Below are 26,092 nucleotides of genomic sequence, written 5' to 3' on the forward strand. Positions count from 1 at the left end.
GAGGGAGGGAGGGAGGGAGGGAGGGAGGCAGGAAAGAAAAGGAAGGGAAAGAAAGGAAAAGAAAGGAGAAAGGGGCAGTAGGGGAGGAGATGTATAATTTGCCACATCTATTCCATTCTTGAAGTCAGAAGCAGGTGCTCAGATAACCTACTACTCAAAAGGATTAGTATTTCACGTGCTGAGGAAAACATTGAGAAAAAAAATGTCACCACAGCCGTCCAATAGCAAGAGACTGGGTAGGGAGGCAAGGCTAGCAGATGCAGAGCCAGCCCCTGGATGAGGGTAAGAGCCTGGCTCTGCCCTCTCTGAGCCACGTGGGCGGACATAAGCTGCTGAGCCTCTCTGAGACTCAGTTTCTTCTTACGTAAAATAGGGGAACCACGAGAACATGCCGGAAAGTACTGTGGCAGGCATTCCGAGAGATGCTGACTGTGAAGTGCTCAGCCAAGAGCCCATGAGGAGAAAGCAGGCAATAAACGGTAGGTGTCATGGCTGGGGAGGGAGACAGACCCCAAGTCTAAATGCCTCACCGTGGCCCAGGAGCCGGGCCACCCACAGGGCAGAGCACAACAGCTGTCTGCAGACTGCGGGTGCTGTTTTCAATTCAGTCAAGTGCCTGCTGCTCTCGCCTGATTGTTTAAAAAGCAAAGCAAGGAGCTGGGGACAGAGCTTCAGATCTCCAGACGACAAGAGTTCCAGGGATCAGCTACATAACCATGTGAATGTACCTCACAGCATCGAAGCGCACACTTACAAACGGTTAAGGCGATAAATTTTGCTATGTGTATTTTACTACGATTAAAAATAAAGTTGATTAAAAAAGAAAAAGCAATGATAGTTAATGTTTCCCGAGCATGATGTCATTGGTTTCATTCTACAGTCATTACAACCCATGAGGGCGATACCCCTATCTCAGTTTTACACGTAAGAAAGCTGGGGTCCAGAGAGGGTAGGTAACTTGCCCAAGGTCACACAGCTGCTGAAGGGTAGAACGGGGCTCACCCCCACATGGTCTGGCTCCAGAAACCCCGCTCTGAACCACGAGCCCACGGAGGAGAAGCATTCCAGAATTACTCACGTCCAAAGGAGGTACCAGCGAGAGTCCCAAATTTGGACTTTACAGACCTAAACTGACTCTCCAGCTCTGCCACATGCTGCGTGCAGAACCCCACACTGAGCCTCAGTTTTCTCACTTAAAAAGTGAGAAGAAGGATCTACACTAGTGACCTCAGAAGGCTGGCAAAGGATGGCTAAGAGGATGGCGTCTGCAAACCACAAAGCTTCCTCCCCATGCCCCCTCCTGCAACATCAGACGCTCAGGGAGAAGCCGCTCCAAAGGAACACTCAGGTGCAAACACACAGGCTGGTGCTTACCTTTTATCAAGTGAGCATTTTTCCGTGGAAACTGTGGAAAGAAAAGTCTGAAGAAGCAAATAACCATCACCCTTACCTCCACTAGCTCTGCATCTCTGAGAAAGTTCCAGGGCACCAGGGTGGCTGGAGCAAAACCAGAGCAGGCAAGAGTGGCAAGAGATTAACAGGGAATGGAAGAAAGTATACAAGTGGGTCCAGGGCACTTCAGAAACAAGCAGACATAACAAGTGCAAGAAGAACCACCTGAACCAAAAATCAGACCCACAAGAACAGGACAGTTCAATTTTTTAAGAGAGGCAGTTTAATACCAACAAATGACTGCAAGAGGGGTTGGCAAACTATATCCCCTGGGTGAAATCCAGCCTGTGGTCTATTTTACTGTAAAAACTGTACATTTTAGGGGAGGGGATGAAAAAAGGGAGAGGAAGAGGAGAAGAAGAGGACGAGGAGACAGACCAACTACAATGCCTAAAATACTTACTTCTGGGCCTTTACCAAAAAATAAATATTTGCCAACCTCTGGTCTCTAAGCTATAATGGAAAGTAAGTATCTGCTTCTTGTCATCTGAAGGCATAATGAGGTCTGTGCATATTTTGGAAGAAAACCAAACACCAAGGCAGAGGGCTGCCCAGATGCAAGAGAGGAAGACACCGAACCATCCCCACCGTGCAGTGACATATAATACTACACGAGGGGTGGCAGTACATGCCAAACTGGGCACAGAAGCAGGCAGCTCGGGGGGCGCCCAGAACCTGACGGGAAATGGGTAGAGGTCCCAAGAGGTAAAAGTGAAAGGAGAGTTCTGGAAGACATGTCTGCTTGAATAAACCCAAGCTTGTTTGAAAACCTCTTGGGTGGGCAGATCGGACCCCCACCTCGTGCTGTCACCAATCACTGGAAATTTACCAGCATTGTTTCACCTTCCTAATTTGCTGTGTGATCTTGAGCGAGTGACTTAAGCTCTCTGTTTATGCTTTCTCACTTGCAGACTGAAGATCATAAAGCATCTAGCATATCAGATTGATATGAGGATTAAATGAGTACATGGACAGTTCTTCAAATGCAAAACACTACTTAAATGTTAGCCTTTTTCTTCCTTTTTTAAATCACCCTCTACCTTACATTTTGCTAACTGGTCCAGTTCAAAGACAGGGAGATGGGAGAATTCACTCCATCTGCTCTACTTGTGAGTTGATCTTAGATTGTAGAGCCAGTGATGGTGCTCTATTCACCAACTGCTCTCTTGGGGGTTCTGTAGAGCCCCCAAGAAGGGATGGGACCACGTGAGGAAGAGGCAGAAAGGGGCATTATTAACAGACCCTGGAGAGGCAGGCAGGGGCAGGTCACGTGGGGCCCTGCCCACTGTGGTTTGTAAGGCTCCTCAATTCTTCTCGTCCCAGTGCTTCCCCACAAAGTTGCCTAGGTTAATCCCAAGAAGTAGGTTGGCCCCTATTAGCCATGAACATCCCACTTGGCCATCCTTGGGACGTGAACAAGATGCGGTCCTGATTTCTCAGGCTAATTACCCAGAGACCCACCCCGGCTCACTGCCCCCACCCTCGAGCCTCCCCACTCCCTGCTCAGCTTTCTCTGTATTAGCAACAAGCCTGAAATTCTGCAGAGCTATCAGAGATTACTACAGCCTGCCTTGCAGAAAATGCTGAGTGGAACGAAGGAGGAAAGAAAAAAAAAAGAAAATTTCTCCTTTATGCGATTCATACATGGGCAAGAGCTACAAACAATTCAGGGCGCTAAAATTAATGCGCTCCCCTGCCAATGAGGAAAGGGTGAACATCAAGGCAGACTGTAATAAAAACGTATTTAATGTGTACAGCACATATTTATTCATTTTGAGAAAATCTGCAATGCTGCCACCCCCCCATAAAATCTGACCATCCTACTCAGCTTCTATTCTTATCCCTTGCTCATTTGCGTAATTTTAACACTGCAGAATATAACTAGCCTAAGAATATTTTTTTTTATAATTACACCCATCACAGGAACTGTCAGTATCTAATGAAGGATAATTTCAGCTATTATAAGAAGCTTAAAAGATCATTTTCATGAATAATTTGTAATATGAATCATTAAATTCAAACAATGTCAGAAATTTCAAAAAAAGGAGAAAAAAAGGAAAAAAATATTTTAGGCGTCTGAAAGTAACCATCCCTCTAAAGGCAGAATCCAGCTTCTGACGTTCACAGAACAATACGACACATGGGGCAGATCTTCGTGTGAGGGGAGGAAACATGCAAATTGACTCATGTCACTTCCAACTTAAAATTTTTCACCAGCTTCCCAAGCCTGCGGATAAAACCCAAGCCTCTCTGCAGGTCACATGGAATGATCCTTGCTCTGACCCTTCCCTGTCTCTCCAGCTTCTATCTTACCTCTTCCTCTCTCCAGGAAAGATAAGCTGTCTGAAAATGAAACAAACCTACCAGAACCTGAAGCAGGACAAAGGGGAAGAGACATAAATCTTCCTGGTAAACTGCCTGTGCACCTGGATCCAGCCAGACCTGCACCCGAAGAAGTTCTCTGAGATAATACCCTTTCTTGTTGGCTTCAGTTGGCTTCATTGTTTGCCAAAGGGGGGAAAAGTTCTATTACTAAAATAAGGCTGCAGGCCTCAACAGACCCAGAGGGAATAGCAGAATCACAGTTTTCATGGCTGGTCAAGGCCGAAGTCTGCAGAGCACTCAGCAGAGGACAGAGTGGGAGTTAAGGCTGAGCGGGGGGTGGTGATGTGTGTGAACACTGGGGTCAGGGGGTGGTCAGGATCAACGTATGAGCAACTGGGCTAGACCCGAGAGAGGACAAATCACCTGTGAGGTGGCTTGGCTAACAGGTATGTCCACACTGCATGGTGGCAAAGCCCCAGTATTCAGTCTCTCCCGGGAAACACACGAAAACCAAAGCACAACTCCCATTTCCAAAGGAAACTGGTCTGTATCCCACCTTGCACTATAAAGACATTATGGATTAAAATATATATGAATTTTCATTAAGAAGAATAATGTTTTTACCTTAAATAAGGGAAGGAGGAGGAATGGCCTTGACCAACAGATAAAATATCAAACTTAACTAGATTACAAGATTCCAGAATATTACCCCTTTCTAGAAAATGGTGTTTCTCAAACCACAGGTTGTGTCCCTTTCGTAGGATGGTGAAAATAATTCAGTGAGTCACAATTGATGTTTGTCAACATGGAATAGAACAGGATACAAAACATGAGAATGTTTTGCCCGTAGTGAAGGTTAAGTATTATTCCAGGAAGGTTGTGTCTCAATTATATACATACTTGAAAGTGTGTACTTCAAAAGCCTATTTCTTACTGTGAGCCAGAGTCAAAAGAGATTGAAAATCACTTTTTAAAAAAATGTCAGATCCCAAAAAACGATGTCAGATCCAAAAAAAATGGTGTCAGATCAGGGAGAACATTTGATGACATGACATGTTGGTTTCAAACCAAAAGGCAACTGATGGGCACAGAACCCATGCTTTCCCTCAGCGACCGTACTTCTGTAAATCTCTCCCACATAAAAGAAGCAGCCCAGGATATAAGAATACATGTAGGGCTTCCCTGGTGGCACAGTGGTTGAGAATCTGCCTGCCAATGCAGGGGACACGGATTCGAGCCCTGGTCTGGGAAGGTCCAACATGCCGCAGAGCAACTAGGCCCGTGAACCACAACTACTGAGCCTGAGCATCTGGAGCCTGTGCTCCGCAACAAGAGAGGCCGCGACAGTGAGAGGCCCGCGCACCGCGATGAAGAGTGGCCCCCGCTCGCTGCAACTAGAGAAAGCCCTCGGACAGAAACGAAGACCCAACACAGTCAAAAATAAATAAATAATAAAATAAAATAAAATAAAAAATACATGTATACAGGGGTTTATGAAGCACTGTTTGTGATGGCAAAAACCTGGAATCAAGCTAAATACCATCTATGGGGGAATGATTTTAACAATCACAGGACAGTCACATGATCAACTCTGATATGCAGATATTAAAAAGAATGACTTAGATCTGTATCTATTGATCTGGAGGAAGATTCATGACTGTTCAGTGATATGCTGTTACCTGAGAAAGCCAAAATAGGTCAGATCGGGGGTCAGGAAACTTTCTGTAAAGGGCTAGGTGGTTTTCAGTTTTTCAGGCCATGTGTCTCTGTTGGAACCACTCAACTCCTCCATTGTATAGACAAAGCACACAGACAATACATAACAAATGGATGTGACTGTGTTCCAATAAAACTTTATTTACAAAAACAGATGGCATGCCCATGGGCCATAGTTTGCCAACCCCTGATAGAGACTGTAATCCCATTTTTGAGGGGAAAAAACTGGAATAGGTAGAACAGGTATACTTACGTTTGCAGAGTATAGATTTGCCTAAGTTCACATACATCAATTTACCCTGGTTTTCTAACGTGGGGAGCATTAAGGGAGATTAACTCCTTTAAACGTCTCTGTATTATTGGGATTGTTATAAAAAAATACATATAACTCATTTTTTAAATTCCAATAAAATACTCAATTATGAAAAACAAGCTATGAAGTGATTGCTTTCACTGACATCAACTCTAATATATTAAACCAATATTTTTTATCACTGCAAATAACAGAAGAGACCTTCTGTAATTCATATTTAACTGAATGCCAACTGTCGTACTCTCCAGATAGAAATTACCCAAGGAAGGTAGAAAGTATGATAACAAGTCATGGGAAACCAAGAAAATACTGTAAAGTTTATTTTCCTCTCCCTATGGGAGACTAAACGATATAGAAAGAGCAGTTTAAAACTTGATCTCGTAAACCTGGGATCCACTGTTAACTGAGCCAGGTAGTTACTATCCGTGCCTTACAGACGGCACAAGTGAGTTTATGCCATCTGAAAATAACATGAGCATTAAGAGCATTAAGCCAAGATTTGGACCTGGGTCTCAATTCTAGTTTAATCAAATTCTCTTGGCACTGACCCAGCTGATCAGTAGGACCATGGTAAATCTAATCCTTCATGCCACAAGGGCACCCGAGATTCACAGGGGAAACAGGCATGGGACACAAAGCAACTGGCTACCTTACTTCTTAAACATGAAGAGAAGGATGACTCCTGTTTCACCCAAACAGGGGGAGAGTTTCCAAGTGCTGAGCGGAGACCATCTTTCACATTTTACCTCTCCCCATTTCTCCACTGAAACTGACCCCATTACTGCCATTGCCCAGAAAGCTAGCACTTTGTGCCCACTTGCTCATCAAAAGCAGAGTAGCAATTAATTCACATGTGTGGCAAAAATGGCAAGTATCCCCTAATAGCCAGTGTTTCTTATGTAGTAAGAAAAACACCAATTTTTGCTGGGCACTTGGACATCTGGGCACAAAACTAAGAGACTATGTTTCCCAGCATCCCTTGCAGCCAGGTACGGCCACCGTAAAGTGTCATGAGCTAAATGCAGAAGAAAGATTAGTGTACTTTAAGGCTTAGCAACAGAAACTATCCAAAAAATAAACATACAGGGGCTTCCCTGGTGGTGCAAGTGGTTGAGAGTCCGCCTGCTGATGCAGGGGACACAGGTTCGTGCCCCGGTCTGGGAAGATCCCACATGCCACGGAGCAGCTGGGCCCGTGAGCCATGGCCGCTGAGCCTGCACGCAGGAGCCTGTGCTCTGCAACGGGAGAGGCCACAACAGTGAGAGGCCCGCGTACCACAAAAAACAAAAAACAAAAAACATACAGAAAGGAAAAAGATAAAACACACAATAAAGGCCAGGTTATCTGCCCAAGGTAACACCGCTGGCAAGGGGCAGAGCTAGAACCTTCCAGGCCAAACCCATGGACTACACCTTCATGCTCTAACACAGGATGGGCAGCCTTCATGAATGCTGTCCTGCTTTCCTCTGGAAAAGGGGTAAGGAAGGAGGCAAGACAGCAGTAACCAGCTTGTATGCCCATCAAACCCCACTTCTTGTCATCTTGGCACACATGTGACTGGTTACTGACAGGACCTTGGCATAATTTACAGTCATTTTATATCACTGCCTGATTTTACTGTTAAAATCCCTATCAATTATTTGTTATTGGTGTTTTTTTTTAATGTCATCAGTTTTCTTCTTAGCCCATGAAGTCCATGTGTCAATTAGGGGAGTGAGAGATGCCCAAACTTTTCAGGCAAGATGTGTTTATCCCAAGAGTGTTCACAGCATAGTGCTATACTCGTCTGGAAGGATATACTCCAAAATATTAACAACGCTTGAGGGTTTGTGATTTTTATTTTCTCCTTCTTTGCTTGTCTCTCTTTTTAAATTCTCTACAACGAATATGGCTTCATTTTTTAACAAGGAAAGAAAACACAAATTGTTATTCCACAATCAAGTTGCTAAAGACAATTTTCAGGCAAGCCAGGTGAGTTCCGCAGGCTGATTCTGGCCCAGGGGTATATGTGTGCTTGTGTCTATTCCAAATCCTTCATTTTACTCAGAAGGAAGCCAAGACCACAGAAGCAAGGCCTCAAAACTGTGTGCGCACCATTGCTGGTTGCCACCCTGCTAATGGCATTATAATGAGACAAACCAGATGCAAATGAGGGCAAAAGTAATTAAAGGAAGAGCTGAGCTTGGCCTAATTGGCTCCACCTGGTAGAGGAGGGCGTTTTGTTTTGTTTTGGAGGGACTGGGCCTCAGAAACAGACTCTAAGTCAGAAATGGAAAGGTAATAGGGAGTGCAGCACGGACCCAGAATGCCTCCCAGGAACTCGGGTCAAGGGCATCCACGCAGCACATCACACGGCTCAGCAACCACATCGTCGCCTGCTCTGCCCACCGGCTTGGCTGCCTGGGAGAAAACTGGGACTGGAAAGACCAGGCACCCCCCTCTCCTGGAGCCCAGGTTACTGGACCCACCCACTCGCCCCCATCTGTGACCTCCAGAGGGGCAGACACTGTGTGTCATTCACTTCTGTTTCGGGGCCTCAACCATCCCGCCCCCCACCCACCAGCTGTGTGCCTTGGGCAGAGCACTTGACCATGACGGTGGTAATAACAACAATCTAACACAGTACATGGAAAGGACTTTAATGTAGACAGTCTGACTCCCCTATACTCTCTCTCTGACCTTTCTTGACCTCAGTTTCCCCACCTGTAAAGTGCGGATGATAAAGAGAACCCACCTCACAGGAAGGTGGCCTCTGAAGCAGTTAGCACAGGACCTGGCATGTGGTGCTTAACCCACGTTAGCTATTATTAGTATTTAAACTCAGTAAGTCAGTCAGTCCATCACTCATCAAACAGCTACTGATCACTTGCCAGGTGTACGGAATCTGTTTCAGGAGCTAAGTGTACAATAGTATCAAAACCAAGTCAGTCCCCACTGTCACAGAGCTTATATCCTGGTAAATGTTTATGGAATATGTCACTAAAGAAAGGAAGAAATTAAAATTTTAAAGCACAAATTACACAGCAATGCTATAGATCTGGGAGTGACCAACTAGGGGAAATGATGGTGGGGACATCATTTAGGCTTCCTGGAGCAATGATATCTGTGACTAGGAGGTATACTGGGCAGAAGGAAGATTCTATACTGAATGAACAGAAGGTACAAGGGTGAGAAGCCATTCCGCAGAGAGGGGTGAGGAAGGAGTGTATTTCTCCTGAAATGCAAAGAATGAAATTGAGGCCATAAACCAGTGAAATAACCCCAGACCAAGAGGTGGGCTTTATCTCTTTCTAGGATGTCTATTTTTCTATTCAGTCCAAGAAAAAAGAAAACATTTAGACAAGTCACTCTCCGCCGAGGTAGAAGCATCATTACCCACTCAAGCAAAGCAAAATGACCAGTTGCCTGATGAAAACTGTAATTAGAAACTTAAAACAGAGCAGTTTTCAGAACCAAAGTGGCATTTAACAAAACAAGCCACCTGTCAGCTTCCAGGAAGGGGAGGAGCTGAACACCAACGGAGACACTGATTGAAAAACTGCAGGACGAGAATCACAATGCCGAGACAGCCCTAAAAAGTGACAATGACAACGATAAGTGTTATGTCTGGCCTAGTCCTCTAAGGAGGGAGCTGAAGCACTCCAAGTCCTCCTGTTCTATTTCTGGGCCTTTGTTTCCTACCGAACAATAAAAAGGAAATGAACAAAAATCATGAATCGATACTTGGCGTTTTCAGGCAATTGCCTTTGCAATGACTTATGAGAGGAGAGCATCCTGCAGGGGATAAAATCAGGTGGAGCAAATAAAACATTATCTCGTATGGAGGTCTCCAGAGAGACATGGGCCACTTTTAGAACCAGGGAATGGATTCTCTTGCAGCTATGACCCTGTATCGTTGATGAAGCTTTTCCCAGTAGTGATGGCACTAAGGGGTGGCTTGGGGGGACTTTAGAAACATCCTCCTCCACCCACCCCGGCAAAATTGTCATCAGCCTCACCTTCCTCAAAGCCACCTGGGGCAAGGACTGCAGGCTGCCTACCCGATATCCGCTGTCCCTCCTTCCCTATGTGCCAGTTAAGCAACCATGTTTCCCAGCTTTCCCCACAATTAGGGGAGGCCCAACAGCATTAAGCAGAAGTCATTTGGGGCGAAAGCTGCTTAAAGAAAGCTTATGATCCTTAAAGTTTTAAATCCTTAAAGAATTCAGCTGTGAATTGCACTCTCTTCCCTTCCCCCTTCTGCATCTATCTGCCTGAAATACAGATGTGATGGCTGGAGCACTAGCCGCGATACATTGATAGATACCATGAGGCAATCATGAAGACAAAAAGCCATGTACTGAGGATGGCAGAGCAAAAAGAAAACAGCAGCCTGAGTTCCCAACTGCTATGGAGTCATCACACTAGCCTTGGACTAGACTACTTACTTCTAGACTTGTGTGGGATAAGAGAAAAACTTTATGGAAGTCAGTCTTGTCTAGGTTTCTTTTCTTTATGCAGCCAAATCTAGTTCTACCTGAGACACTATCCCAAGGAAACCTACAAATTCCATAAAAACAGAGCAAGACAATGCCTCCAAACCCCCTTTCCAACAAAACCACCAAACCCCTCCTACATAAAAATTTTGGTGTTACCTCCATTTCCCACATCACTCCAGATGCAAGATCATCTGTTTTTGCTCCCCAAATCCCCTCTTGTCAGAATTCATCTCTTATTTCTGGGGGCCTGCCCCTCTGCATTCTCAATTCAGAATGTTTGGATGGGGCTGCTCCCACCTTATGCCCTCCCTTCCAGGAAAGGGCATGTGACCATGGCTAGGCCTATCAGAGTTCTAACTACCCCCCGCCCATGCCACCCAAGTCCCCAGAATTCGTTTAAGTGAGGCCTGCCACCCAAGCTGGGCCATCAGAATTAATCTGGAAACATCTGTGCGTGCAGTCAGTAAGGACACCCTCAAATGCATTTGCAACTTTTAAGTCTTTTCATTAATATGCAATCAATATGGAAATTTATCTGTTATACCTGGGTGGTGAGTACATTGGGTGATGGGTACATTACTTCCTGGACCTCTCCAGCAAGTCCTGATTTTAAAATATCAAAGCTTTGGCCCCTGTCCCTGGAGCATCTTCCTGGTGCTGGCAGTACCGAGTGCTTAGCAAGGGCCAGGTACTGGGGCTACCTGTTCGGATTTTTATTTAAAGGTCAGGAAACTGGCTAATCACACAAATATTGTTCTGCCAGCATAACGGACTACAAAGCTTTCAAAGAGGTTTACTCTACAATTATCACCATAATTATTCACCCACTTTCAGAAATTAATGTACAGGTGTTCTGCTAATGGTCCCTGACCTTCCACAGCCTGGATGCCCTTCAAACTGCATCTCCAACTCAAAATAATGTCAACAATTGCCTGGTATTTCACATGTCATCTCTTTTATACTTCATAAAATGCTAGGAAGTCAACATTATTATCTCTCTGTTCAAATAAAACCACTGAAGCTCTGAGATTAAAACTCATTCCAAGACTTCGGAGCTGGTAGATGATAGGGCTGAGGTTCAACCCAGATTCCCCCCAACTGGAAAACGTGTGCCTGCCTTTTGCCTCCAAGCCCTGCTATCGCCTTCTCCATGCTCCTTCTCAAGGCAAAGGCTTCTCTTTACCGTGGAAGGAGGAGCCTTCATTGAGGAAGAAGAAAATGTCTACAGCACGCCTGGTCCACACACACCACTGCTACTGAGAAGCGGTGAGCCAGCGCTTCTGTTTGTCCCCAGCTGATGTCCAGTTCCAAGCACCTCATGCTCTGACCCGGCTCCCCATGTGGTCCATGACTGGGTTTCGGTCACCCACCAAAGACAGGGGCATAGAGTGGGTTTTTCTCAGGATAAAGTTAAAGGGTAGAGGCTAACCAATCAAGCCAGGCATCCTAGGCACAGGCTGCCCCTACAAAGCACCTCTCGGCCACCTGTCATACACCACCTCTGAGGCCCAGAGTGATGCAGCGTATCTTATCACCTAGAACATTTCCGGGAGAATCAACTTAGGGCACTGGGGGAAGCATGGACTTGGCTTACATCTGGGTAGGAATTTTGGCTCAGCCACTTTAGAGGTGGATGACTGTAACGATTACTTTCTTGCGTCAATGAGATTCAAGGTATCTACCACAGGCCAAGAATCAAGGAGTACCGACACGTTTGAAGCACATTAGCACACATCACTTCATCAATTTGAAGGCAGTGGTTCCAAGTGGCCCAGCACTGGGATTTTTTTAGAACTCCCCAGGTGACTGAATATGGAGCCAAGATTGAGAAGCACTGCTCCTTGTGGGGGAAGATGGGAGAGTGGTTTATAAGGAAACTAGTGGGGAAGAGCTCTCTCTTCAGTTGGGTTGCTGGGAAGATTAAACCAAAAGCTGCTGGCAGCTTTCTGCCAGCATAAGAACACCTGCCTGAAAATGGAGCCAACACATGGGGGTGGTTGTAAAGCTGGGGCACACCAGCTCACAGGAGCCCAGTGCACGTACCTCTTCCCAACTCTGCATTCAGTGACATCGTGTTGACAGCACCGCCACCATGGACATCAGCAAGCACTTTAAATCAGAGCCTTCCTCCCTTAGAGAGCTAACTGTTAAACATTCACCAGCACCACACTGCCAATATTTGTGGGCGAGGGGGAAGGGAGACAGAGTTGAGAAATGAAAAAAATCAAAAACAAAAAAACCTCCTAATGATATTGTTTGAGCCCCTGGATCAAGCCATTCCTGAAGACAGGCACTCCTGGACTTCCACTGTTTTCATTTAAAACAGATTGAATTGGACTTTATGACTCTTGTAATCAAAAGATCTCTGAATGATGAAACCCTGAAGAGTCAAAGTCATGTGCTAACTGTAGTCACAAGGAGCCAAAACTATATGTGATCAGAAGAATCTGGTTGGAGGCACAACTGAAAGAAGTGGTTACACAGGGTATAGCACGTTATCTGCAGCCCTAGAATGAAGACCCGTGACCTCGCCCACTGCTGAGCTCTCCCTGGCTGCCGTGGGTTTTCAATCACCTAAATGCCAAGAGGCCAGGTCCTACAAAAGCTCCTCTCGGATTTCTGTTCATTCATGTTATAAATGTTTATGGAGCACATCCCTTGGGTCAAGCACTGTGCAAGGCACTGTGAACACAGCTGGGAAGAACAACAGGCAAGGTCCCTGCTCCTGTGGACTGTACACTGCAGGGTGGAACACAAACAGTGAACAAGGAAGGGAATAAACAACCAGATACTGAGGGGTACTGATAAAGGTGCTGTGATGAACATAAAGGAAGTAATGGAACAAAGAAAGAAGGAGGCAGGGAGGTCAGAGGAGTTGACATCTGAACGGAAACTGCCTCACAAGGCAGAATCAGTCATTCAGAGATTGAGGGAGAAGCTTTCCAGCAGAAGGACAGCAAGTGCAAAGGCCCTGATGTATTACTTAGTCAAGCCCGGTGTGGCCGGGGCCGAGAGAGGGAACAAGAGGGTGAGGGGAGGTGGGGCTGGAAAGTAGGGAAGAGCCAGATCACACCAAGTACCGCAAGCCATGGTCAGAAAGTCTGGACTGAGTTTTAAACAGGAGAGTGATGAGATCTTATCAGTGTTTCCACGAGGTCCCACGCTTATCCCAGTAGAACCAGACACAGACACATACACACAAGACTCATGACCTTGCTTTCCTTGCAACCAAAGCAGCCTGCCTCAAACAAAGACATCTCTACCTCTGTGCACACAGGGGGCAAGAACATGCGGCCACCCAAGGGGAGGCGCCAACACCTGCGGTGACTGAGACTGAAGGATCAAAGGGTACACAGCACCGCACGCGCCCTTGAAACATGCCAGCTCCAGGAATCCTCTCGCCCATGACCGTCCATCTCCACAGAATTAGGCTTCTCAACTGTCCCTCCCCACTTTCTGGGAGCCCAGGGAAACTGAGACCCCGGGGAGGGCATGAAGCACAGGCAGCAGTGGAGTGGGCATCTGTGGGCATGCCACACGCAGGCAGAGACATGACACGGGAGACAGGTTGATGACTTCCATTTTTTGTTTCTTTTTTTTCTTAGAGTAAATTTTTAAAACTGTTCCCAAGCCTCCCTCATCTGTCAAGTTCCTCCCACTGCATCTCCTACCCTCACTGCCAATTACTCTGATTGCCACCAGCAACGGGCCATTTCTTCTCCCTCTGCCCCTAAGCCTAGGGCAGATGAATTAAATGGCGATGCCGACAGGCACTTGCAGTGTTAAAATCCATCACCACAGAACAGGACTGCGGTGGCCGGGACAGGTGATGCTAGTGGAGTGGACCTAATGAGACGGAGGGCGGCCGGGAGGAAGGGCCTCACACCACAGACACAGACACTGTGGATTGGGAAAGACTCCAGAGAAATAACAGTGTTTCACCAAGACAGAATGGACTCTGCACCCAGTAAAGAGCTAATTTTTTGCCGTGGAGCATACGAGCTTTGTTAACCCAACTGAAGCTCAAAAACAGGGGCAGGGGAGGTTGGTGAATTACTGCTCCTGTTAATAGTACGTTCAGGGCTGAACAGTCGCGCCAGGCACTGCTGGATTCAGGGGCTCGAAGGACAGGATCAGCCCCTGATTCCTCTCTGCCTCTCGGCCCAGCTTCTCTCTCTGGGTGACGGCCTCATGCCCAGGCTCCACCTGGAGACAAGGTAACCACACTGGCCCCAGCCTTCCAGGCCCAACAGGAAAGAAAACTCTTGACAGCCTAGTAGAGTCCCGAGACCCGGCTGGAGCCAGTCAGCTGAGGTCAAGTGCAGAACGGAGGGTGGAGTCTCACCTACCTCACTGGGCTGACCCTGAGCGAGGACGCTGGTCTGATGAAAACTGGAACACGTGGGACCTGACACCGCGAGGCCGCAGATGTCCACCGTGCACAGGCAGACAGGAGAGGCAACCGGAGCCGTGTGACAAGGGCAGACTCATGCACTTCCGGAATCCCACGTTTGGCTGCCCCTGGTAGGAGAACCTCTTCCTTAATACAGAGAGCAAGCTCCAACTCACAGGCAAATGCTCCTTGGGAGAGCCTGGGAGAAGCCCAACATGCAGCAAAGCACTCGTGAGAATAGCCCCACCTCCGCCGCGGGACACTCAGAGAACCCAGACTCCCCAGCTGCACACGCAACAATGACCACACCCAGACAGTAACGCCAAGGGTCCACCGGACAGTAAGGCCACAACCATACAGCTCTGGAGGCTTCGTCTCCAATGTCCAGAGCTGGCTGGTGACAGGAATCATCCACCAGGGCTGACACAAGTGACCCCCGGGGTGGGGTGAGTGTGACCTGGGACAAGGACTTCCCTGTCTTGGCCAAACACATCTTGCACAAAGGGGTGTGGCAGAGGGGTGGTGTGCTTTCCTGTCCCAGATGTGGCTGCAAATCAGAGACCACAGCTCTCCCTTGAGGTCCCAAGTTTGTCCACCAGGTGACCTCTGACCAAGAAAACCAACCTTTAAGACATCAACCTCCCACCACAAGCTCCATAAGATGATTAGATGATCCCCACGTCCATCCAGGCAATACCTCAACTTAACTGAATGTTTATATGAGCTCCCTATGGCTGCTGTAACAAGTTACCATAAACTTAGTGGCTTAAAATAACACAGATTTACTATCTTGAAGTTCAGGGAGTCAGAAGGCTCAAATGGGTCCTATAAGCTAGACTCAAGGTGTCAGCAGGACTGTATTCCTTCTAGAGGCTCTAGGGGAGAACCTGTTTCCTTGTGTTTTCCAGTTCCTGGAGGATGCCCGCATTCCCTGGCTTGTGGCCCCTCCTTTATCTTCAAAGTGCATCACTCCTACCTCTGCTCCTGTTGTCACTCCTTCTCCCTCTCCAACCCTCCTGCCTTTCTCTTAGAAGGGCCCTTGTGATTACACTGGGGCCATGTGGATAAACCAGGATAATCTCTCCATGTCAAGATTCTTAATCACATCCGAAAAGTCCCTTTTGCCATGTAAGGGGGTATATTCACAGATTCTGGGGATCATGACATGGACAACTTTGGAAGACCAACATTCTGTCCACCACAGCATTTTCTAGATCCCAGCATGTTATCTGAATTACACCTCTTAACAGCTAATCCCCACAACAACAACCTATAAAGTATATACTATTTTAATAAATCCTAATTTTACAATTGTTCAAAGGGGCCAGGAGAGGTAAAGTGAGATAGTAAAAATAGTAATAATAATAATTATAACATTTATTGAGTGGCTACTACATATCAGACATTATTCTAAAGGCTTTCCATGTACTCATCTATCTCATCTTCCCCCGAAACCCTATAAGGAAGGTACTATTACAATTCCCCTTTTACAGAGGAAGAAACTGGGGCACAGAAAGTTACATGGCCTCTAAGTCAGTAGCCCCGGGCAGTGCTCAGTGTCTTTGGCACAGAGGTCATTCATTCACTCACATCCATCATGACGTGCAAGAAGAGTGTAGAATGCACAGTGTTTCCCAAACGTTTTGGCCGTGACTACCTTTTTCATGGGGACACGTACAGGGACTAGGATGAAGTGACCCCCTTGGAGAACGGTCGCAGCTACAGGTGAAATAAGCCTTCCTTCCATTGACAGAGCCTTTCTCCAGATGGACAGGTGTAATGAAGGAGGTGTCCACTCACTGACCCACACTCCTGCCCCAGCCCCACTGCCCTGGCCTCTCCCTCAGGAGGCACCAGCAGCTGCGGTCATCACAGCTCTTAGCGAAGGGCCCCCACCTTGGGCCATGTTTCCATGGGGAGACTCCATCATACTATGCTCTGGGCCTCACTCCCCACCTCCTACCCGACTGGTGAGATCCTGCATCAAATGGAGATGATGTATTAAAAAGGGAAACAGCTCCACGGACTGTCTTCCCTCTTGGTCCCCACTGGGTGAGTGTAATTCTGCAGATCCAACAATGCCTCACAGTGCGGGTCCCTGGGTCTACACCTGGGAGGCAATGTATTGGGGATTGTGATTCTGGCTTCAGGTCAAGCTGGAGTTTCCAATCAACTGACAGTAATAAAAATGTTATTTTGGGGGCTTCCCCGGTGGCGCAGGGGTTGAGAGTCTGCCTGCCGATGCGGGGGACGTGGGTTCAAGCCCTGGTCTGGGAAGATCCCACATGCCGCGGAGCAACTAGGCCCGTGAGCCACAACTACTGAGCCTGCGCGTCTGGAGCTTGTGCTCCACAACAAGAGAGGCCGCGATAGTGAGAGGCCCGCACACCGCGATGAAGAGTGGCCCCCGCTCACTGCAACTAGAGAAAGCCCTCGGACAGAAATGAAGACCCAACACAGCCAAAAATAAATAAATACAATTTTTTTTAAAAAAATGTTATTTTGATCACTTTTTGTCTGATTCCTAGATCGGTGTTTCATAGAGAATTTGGGGGGAAAGAATAGCCATGATTAATCATAACCTCAGAACTGAAACAAAGTTACCTACTAACCTCTTAAAGTTTGTCAACAGTCTATTCTAAAGGTTCATTTTAAGTTGATTTTTTTTTCTTAATCCTGAAGGCACTTCCCACAACTATGAATATAATGATCCCAATATAGCCCTCAGCCATCTATTCAGCCCTGAAGGCATTTGGGGCTTAAATGACTTTTCACTCTTTCCCCTGATGAGCTCAGTTTCGTAAACCATCTGTCATCCAAAAGACAGAAAAATCTTTATCCTCAAACTAAAAGGTTTCTTTCGTGGAAAATGCATTCTGAATTCCCACCTGAATTTGGGAAGCTAGTACACATCTCTATGTCCACCTAACGTCAGGAGCCAAGGAAATCCTGGATCAGAAAGAAAGGCCTCTCCCTCTCCAACCTCTCCCTGCCCCTGCTCCTCCAACTCCCCAGAAACCCCAAGCCCCCCCTAGCCTGGCCAGGACACCCCAAGCTACCAAAGCCTGACAAGGGCACCCCAAGGCACCCCAACCTGGCCAGGGCACATACTCAATAGTTTTCAACAAACTGAGTCAGCATCTGGCTGGGGTTGAGGAATGAGTCCCAATTCCTTTGAGTAGTAGATGACACACTTAAAAATTAGGTGAAAGCTCTGGAAAGGCCAGAGTGCAATTTTTGAAAGCATGCCTTTTAATGAGGCTGCTTCCTAGTGTCTGGCATACAGCTGGTGTTCACGAATATTACTTAAGTGGAAGAAGGAATAAACTGCAAGACTTAAACAAGCAAACGCAGGGCATCGGTCAGTATGTGCCTGCATCTGAGGGCTTTCATAAAGACCTCCCACTAAGGATGACTCACAGATAAGGTAAATGGTCTTAAACGACCCAGTAAGAAACGGAGGGGTAAGGGACAGCAAATAACAAAATGTGCTTCATTATCTCTGCTCTGTTCCATTTAAGGGCTATCTCATACCTAGCTTTGGCTCAGAGCATTCAGGCTGGGTCTTAGGAAAAGGGACTCTGGCTGCCGTGAGAAACCATTCTGTATGCTGTAGGTTCTGTGTACCCGTTTTGGGGGGACTCACTCCAAAAATGCTCCTACTCAGAAATGTACTTTATAGTATTGTGGTTTTTAAACCAAATGCAAGCCCAGTGGTGCTTCCCACACCCTCTGGTTTAATTTTCTTACTGCATCAAATCAAAGCTCTGTGTGGGTAGAGTGTAGATTTCTCAAAAGGTGATGGCGTGGTCCACGGATCAGCTGCAGGAGAGTCACGTATCTAGACGTGCGAATCTAGAGCCTCAACCCAGATCTCCTGAGAAGCGTATTTAATAGGCGCCCCAGGAAAAGCCTCTGCACACTAGTTTAAGAACTTCATAAGGCAAAGAAGAGGGATTTGGAAGAAAATAACCCAAATTCATTTCTACCCCAGATCCATGGACAAGCCCCCTTAAGCTCTCCTGAGCCGCCAATAATGAATTTTTTTAAATAGAGGGAAAATACCTACTCATCACAGCGTTACTGAATCAAATGTGAATATACTTGAACTTGCTTGGAAAGGGTAAAGGGCTAAACATATACTATTCATTTGAAACATATAGTGAATGGAATGAATGGCTGTAAAAGCCAGGTGCTGGGGGAACAAAGCTGAGAAGAAGTGAAAAGGCAGAAGGCCAGGGCAGACATAACTCCACGTAATGAGATGGGTTCCGGGAGACACGAGTAATATCTGTATGAAAAGGGTGATGAGCCCTCACATCAAGACACGATTAACTCTGCAATGGTAACCCCCAGACTGGTAACTGTTACAGACCTAGCAGGAATGAGGCAAGGCATGTTATCCAAAAAAAAAAAATCAACATGTTGAACCTGATCGAGTACAAAAGCTCCAAAGAAAATTCAAGTCTTTATGATATTGCTAAGCAAGCCAAATCCAGACTCCAATCTTATCTCTCTCTCTCTGACACAGGAAAATAACTACCATTGACTGAGCACCAACTATACACTGGGTGCCATACTAGAAGCTTTGCAGTCGTTGTTTTGGAAAATCCCCACAACAGCCCTCATGACATTGGTGTGATTTCCTCTTACACTGGTGTGGCGTTTCCTCTTCCAGATGGCAAAGTAACTCCAAGAGGTCAAGTCATGGAGGGTGCACCTGAAGTCAAATCCAGGTCTGGTTGACTCCCAAGACCTGTGAGCGTGGAGCATCCACCTCTCTGTTAAAATGTCCACACTCTGAGAGCTCATTTTTAAGAAAGTCTTGTAATGGTCAGTTGGTTGAAGTTTGCAAGACCCTTGAGCCAAAGTTAATTAACTATCCCTTCTTCAGGCTGACCTGAGAAACATTTTAGTAGAGGCATGACAGTTAAAGTGCAGGCAAACTGCACAGGGAGGAAGCATATAGCACTACTTTATTTAGTGAGATCTTGGTCAAGCGATCATTTTTCTATCTACCTGTATTTCTGATTAAGAGTATTAATAATAATAGCTAAAATCTACTCAGTACTCACTCTATGTAGGCATTATGCTAAGATGTCTACATGGACTGCCTCATGAGGTAGGCACTGTCAACTAACCTCATTCTACAGATGAGAAAACTGAGGTACACAGAGATTAAGAAATTTAACCAGAGCTGGGGTTGGCCCCTGATCAGCCTAACTCCATAGCTCTGATTCTCTGCCACTCTGACGTTCTGTTGCTTTCACCCCTGGCCTGATGTGACTCAATCGAGCTGAAGGTTCACTACCTTGCAAATGTTTCAAGACTCTAGACATAAAACTCCCTAAGTACACAAACTGATACAGTATTGCTAATAATCTGGCAAGTAAGTCTTATAATATTATGCATTTAGCAAGAATACAGAGCAGGGTTTTCCATTTAATTGATCTTCTGGAACCCTAGGCAGCCCCGTTCTTCTAATTCAGCTGCACGTGCACTCATCCCATGCTGAGTGTCTGCTATGCCAGGCACAGGGGCGATGAAGATGAAAAGGTGTAGCCCCCTCCTCACCCAGGCTCCCTCTGCCCCTCACCTTCAGCTGTTTGACCTTCTCTTTTCAGCATCTGGACAGCTCCCACGTATTTCTTCAGTTGGACTTTGAGCACCTCGTTTTCTCTGCAGGTACAAGAATGTTAGAAAAATATATTTAAAAATTGGCAACTTAGACCCAAGGAAGGCGGAGAATCTGTGTAAAGAAAAATACACAACGTGCATCTTATAAATATTAATATATTCTCTGTTTTAGAGATCATCGCTGGAAAAGACTATGTTAGCAAAGGCACGTTTGCAGAATGCCTTCGAGAACTGTTCATTCGTGATGGAAATAAGCATTAATTGGTTGCGGTGCCCACAGATTCAGGATGCTGACATGTGTTGCCCTCAGGCTATTTGAATCAATCTGTTAGATGCCTATTCTGTGCCAGGCACTCTGTAGTATCCTCTCCATTTACAGAAGCACATAATAGGTACTGTTTACTTGGGGAACACTCAGTATTTTTATTAACTACTACATGTATTGAAAACTTCCTATTTGCCAGGCATCACATGACATCTTTAAGTATCTCATTTAATCCTTCCAAGATATATATTATCACAACACCCACTTTACAGATGAGGAAAGTGAGGTATAATGAGGAGAAGTGGCTGACCAACTCCAGCGGCACCCCATGTAAGACTGCAGAATGAAACGTGGAACTCAGGCGATGACAAGACCCCACTCTACTAAATTCACTCCCCAGGTACCCCAGCTGTGGAACAAGACATGAGGGTCAGAGAGAAAACTACCATTTGTTGAGTATTTACCCACATAGCTCAGACTTTACACATGTGACCTCACTGAATCAAGCACACGTGTATTCATTCACCCATTCTTCATTCGATGGTAACACTGAATAATGTTAAGTACCTAACGATATGTTAGGCACAATGACCCTGTAGAATTCTCCTCATTTTGCAGAAGAACTGGGGCATGGAAAAGGTCACATGGCTAATGCCAAGGTCATACGTAAGGCACACGGCCCGGACACGAGCCCAGGTCTCTCTGCCTTCTCTTGTCTCTTTTGGGATTCAGAACTGGTTTCTCACTGGCTACTCCAGAGACAGGTGCCTCTTCCACATCTTTTCTTCCTGCTCCTCCCTCAACAAGGTCTTGAGCCTGTGTGCTCTTACACATGCTGGAATATTTCCTCACAAAGAAAAGAGCTTTAAGATTGGATGTCTTTTATGATTATAAAAAATAAAATGCTCATTGCAAAATACTCAGACCATCAGAACACATTTAAGAAGAAATGTAAAAAATCCACTAAAAATTCAACACCTTGAAATAAACCCCACTATCATTTTTCTATCTGTCCTATCAGCTCCCTCTCTAGGCATGCACACACATACACACACACACTGTATATAATTATTCACAGATGAAACACCTTTCACACTCTTCTAAACTTTTTTGTTTGAAGTCTTTTTTCCTTTGTTTACTGTCACACTCATCCTTCCCCATGGTAACCAAGGTTAAAAACCTGGTACACACATTTCACGCCTCCTCCATGCTCACATAGTCACTACAAACCTGGTACACTTAAACAGAGTTTACTTTATGAAACCAGACCCTATTATAAATTTTTCTGCTACTGGCTTATCTCATTTAACAATTCACCACGGTAAGCTTCTGACTCCGTCTATTTATGGATGGAGATGCCATTCCTTGGTATGAATATGCCACACATTTGCTCAGTGGAAAAACTGCAGACTGCCCATCACAGGTTCTGTCTGTCTTCGATGCACCTGACTATCCCTCAGCCCACAGAGACAGCACTTTGTGTTTTGCTTTTCTGCCCTGTATTTGTCAGAAAGAACATAGGTACCAACTGCAGACACTACCATATACTTAGGTGTCGCCTGAGATCTGTGCATTCATCTCAGAAGCTTGAGAGAAAGTAAAACATGGAGTCCCTTAATTATCGCCCTCCTCCTAGATAGCCTGTCACAGGTGTTTCTATCCGTGGCCGCACTTTCTCTGTGATACGAAGAGTGAACGTCTGAAGCTAAACAACTAACAAGTCTTGAGAAGGTTTGTGGGAGGGAAAACACTCCCTGACGGACATGCTGGTACAGCTGGTTTTCTTGGATCCCCTGAGCCAGATCTTGTCATTCATCCCAACCTGCTGCTAATCCCCACATGTGAGTTCCAGGCACATAGTACCTTAAAACAAGGGAGAGAAAGCAACTCATGTGCATTTCTGTATGGCCTAATTTAACAACGGTTCATGCAGAATGTTGTCCGAGAGGCAGAAGAGGCAGGATCATTCAGGCAGACTGACAGGTGGGTCGTGTCCGTGTCTGGCTGCCAGGTCGCAGCTCGTTTGCTCACACCATCCAGGCCCACCCTCAGCTGCCTAGTTCACCTTCAACTCTGTAGCCAGCACTAAGGTATTCAAGTGGCTGCTTTTCTTCTGGTTTGGAGCCATCTTTTAATAGCATCTTACGACTATCTAAATATCAGACCTAACAGATAAAGGCCAAAAACTTTAATACAAATCCAACTTCCAACAAAATGATGAGATGTCATGGAGAATATACCATGGACGGACATCTTTAGGAACATAAATTCATCCCAGCCAACTTTGTGCCAATGAACTTGTTTGCCTTTTATGGGAAATGAACTTTCAGGTCAGTAGAACTACTCCTGACTCAAACACCTGGAGGGTACACTGACCACCCCAAAGAGGCAACTACCTCCTGACCCCAGGCAAGATGAGGCCTTTTACGTTTTAATTTTGAAGTAATTATAGATTCAGAAAGTTGGAAAGATATTACTGAGAGATCCTGTATACCCTCGGCCCAGCCTCCCCCAATGGTTACATCTTCCGTAACTAGGGTCCGATGGCAAATCCAGGACTCCGACACGGTCACATCGTGTGTGTAGTTCTATCCAGCCTGGTATTTTAACTGATGGTCATAACAATCTGCGATGGGATACAGACTCAGATGACCAGAGCAGGCAGACAGATGAGGACCATGAGTAACGCAAACCAGCCATAAGACAAGAGGGTCTAAGGGGTGGGAGCTGTGGCCAACCAGAGAGTTGTGGTCCCACCAAAAGGTATTTTTTAAAAACGTAACATGTTAATGGCCCAAGAAAATAATTCCCAGGCTCTGAACGACTAATTTGCAACCAGCAACAGGACTTTAATTTGTAGACGGAGGACCATATAGAATGTACCATTCCTGGTGATCAAGTAAGAATGCCATTTTATTTGCCACCTCATGATTCAACAGGATGGGTCAATAGTTAAGAGCATCCTAACTGTGAAAGGCCTCAGAAACCCTCCGAGTGTGTGAACGAGATCAGGATTGTGGCTGAGGCTCATCCCAACAGGGGTCTTCAACCCAGCACAAGTCACATCACGGGTGCCCGTTGGTCTGAACAGGCGAGAGGCAAGGTGAGCAGAGCGGATCAAACCCTGCCCAGGGCCCCGAGGCATCAGCACCCACCACAGGCCCAGGCAGTCCGGCTTCAGAGCCTGGGTGCCTATCGTGTGTGTGTGTGTGTGTGTGTGTGTGCGGGGGGGCGTGCGTGTGTGTGTGTGTGTGTGTGTGTGTGTGTGCGGGGGGGCGTGCGTGTGTGTGTGTGTGTGTGTGTGTGTGTGTGCGGGGGGGCGTGCGTGTGTGTGTGTGTGTGTGTGTGTGTGTGTGCGGGGGGGCGTGCGTGTGTGTGTGTGTGTGTGTGTGTGTGTGTGCGGGGGGGCGTGCGTGTGTGTGTGTGTGTGTGTGTGTGTGTGTGCGGGGGGGCGTGCGTGTGTGTGTGTGTGTGTGTGTGTGTGTGTGCGGGGGGGCGTGCGTGTGTGTGTGTGTGTGTGTGTGTGTGTGTGCGGGGGGGCGTGCGTGTGTGTGTGTGTGTGTGTGTGTGTGTGTGCGGGGGGGCGTGCGTGTGTGTGTGTGTGTGTGTGTGTGTGTGTGTCCTGGGTGCCTATCGTGTGTGTGTGTGTGTGTGTGTGTGTCCTGGGTGCCTATCGTGTGTGTGTGTGTGTCTGTGTGTGTGTGTGTGTGTGTGCCCTGGGTGCCTATTTAGTGTGTGTGTGTGTGTGTGTGTGTGTGTCCGTCCCGGGCTACGCACCCAGGTGGGACTGACCAGACTCATCTCTGAGTGCAGTCACAGGGCTCTGACTTTTAACTTTTTTGCTTGCTGTTGTTCAGCTATGTTCTCTAATTGTCCATAACAAAATAATGTTTGAAAACAAAAGAACACTTTCATTGCCTAGTCTCTTAAAATTGTACACTTAAAGAAAATGCTAAGAGGGACGATGAGGTTGCTATGGGGCAGGGCCCCCCTCCGCCTGCTCCCCTCTGGGGGGAGGCACCGCCCACCTCCACAAGCCTGGGAGGATGAGACCTCTGCGGGAGGCAGCACAGATGGCTGCAGCCCCGTGAGCCAGATCTTAGGGCAACTCTCTCTTCTCCACTTCATGCGGTGTCCTCCTCCCCGGCTCTCGGGAGTACACAGCCCAGGTGATCACCCATGACACCTGGCTCTTTCTGCAACCAATGGAGTCTTTTAATCAAATCCTAACACTCCATCTGAAAAACCATCTAGAAAAGCTGGGGGAAGGGGTGCTTTGTTGAAAAGGAACTGTCAGTGCTCAGAACAGCTGGGCTCTCCCCAAGGATTTAGCCTTTCAGCTGCAATTTCCACATCTGCCTCAAAGGAGGATGTGGATGGGGGATGCCCTCAGCGACTGCTTTACAAGGCTGAAGATGAGAAAGCCATGGGGCGAGGGGGGATGGGGATGAGGTCCAGTCTTTATTTCGTGGCCCAGGCAACTGCGTGGAAATCCAACCCCACTAGGGAAGATAACCCTGCAGAAACACCCCTCCCCGCCGCCTCTTTAGTAATCATCCAGTTCTTTCAACTCTGAAGGGCAGTGGGATCCAACTTCCTCACAGTTCAATGAAAGGAGAAAAAACGCCAAGAGAATGAACTAAAACAGAATCTCCCAAACGTGGTACATGCCCGAGATCATTTAAGGGGTTCACAAAACTTTTTCTATTTTAACACTTAAGCATTTCTTCCGGTATGTTTTTTAAAAACCTATTTTCCATTAATGGCAGTGATATAAAGAAACCTTTGGAGGGGCTTCCCTGGTGGCGCAGTGGTTGAGAGTCCGCCCGCCGATGCAGGGGACATGGGTTCGTGCCCCGGTCCAGGAAGATCCCACGTGCCGCGGAGCGGCTGGGCCCGTGAGCCATGGCCACTGAGCCTGCGCGTCCGGAGCCTGTGCTCCGCAATGGGAGAGGCCACAACAGTGAAAGGCCCGCGTACCGCCCCCCCCCCAAAAAAAAGAATCCTTTGGAAAGAAATGTGAAGGCTTTCAAAAGTGAGTGGACTGAAAGACAAATATTAAGGAATGAGTAACATGGGCGGTACACATGAAGACGGTACACGTGAAGGCACTGCACAGCGACAGATCTGAGGAAGAGAATCTTTGCTTTACATAAAATAAGGTTATAAGGAGAAGATATTTTCTTACAGTGTACTTCCCACACTGTATTCCCGGGGATGACAAACGGTTCTCAGGCAGGGACAGGAGAGTAGAGTTAAGTATGTTTAGGAAACGATGGCGCTAATCAACATTAGGAAAGTTCCCTCTCCCTCCCCCTCCTCCCCAGGGCTCCTCAAGCCTTTAATATATTTATGTACACTGACCACCTACTAACTCCTCAAACCTCACAGTTTGTGAAATGCTGCATTTTCACCTTGGGCACAGCCCTCTATGAGCGGGAGAGAAATCTCGGTGGAAAAGAACCACGTCTATGTTAGAAAAACACTGCCCACGTGGACTGTGGCAGAGGTGG

The 26,092-nt window shown here is 46.7% G+C and overlaps 1 protein-coding gene across 5 annotated transcripts in view; it reads right to left on the reverse strand.

The window, feature by feature from the left end:
- Positions 1–26,092, reverse strand: part of SNX29 (sorting nexin 29) — a 541,330-nt gene that overhangs the window by 320,777 nt on the left and 194,461 nt on the right. For all 5 annotated transcript variants that reach the window (XR_003003188.1, XM_024744175.1, XM_024744176.1 and 2 more), the window contains exon 14: positions 20,274–20,356. Coding sequence is in view for 4 of the 5 variants with exons in the window: in XM_024744175.1 (XP_024599943.1) it covers positions 20,274–20,356 (83 nt within the window). In the remaining variant the exon portion in view is untranslated. The remainder of the gene's footprint in view (positions 1–20,273; positions 20,357–26,092) is intronic.

Source organism: Neophocaena asiaeorientalis, unplaced genomic scaffold (assembly GCF_003031525.2).
Source record: "Neophocaena asiaeorientalis asiaeorientalis breed wild unplaced genomic scaffold, Neophocaena_asiaeorientalis_V1.1 scaffold91, whole genome shotgun sequence".
In the NCBI taxonomy this organism is placed as follows: domain Eukaryota; kingdom Metazoa; phylum Chordata; class Mammalia; order Artiodactyla; family Phocoenidae; genus Neophocaena; species Neophocaena asiaeorientalis.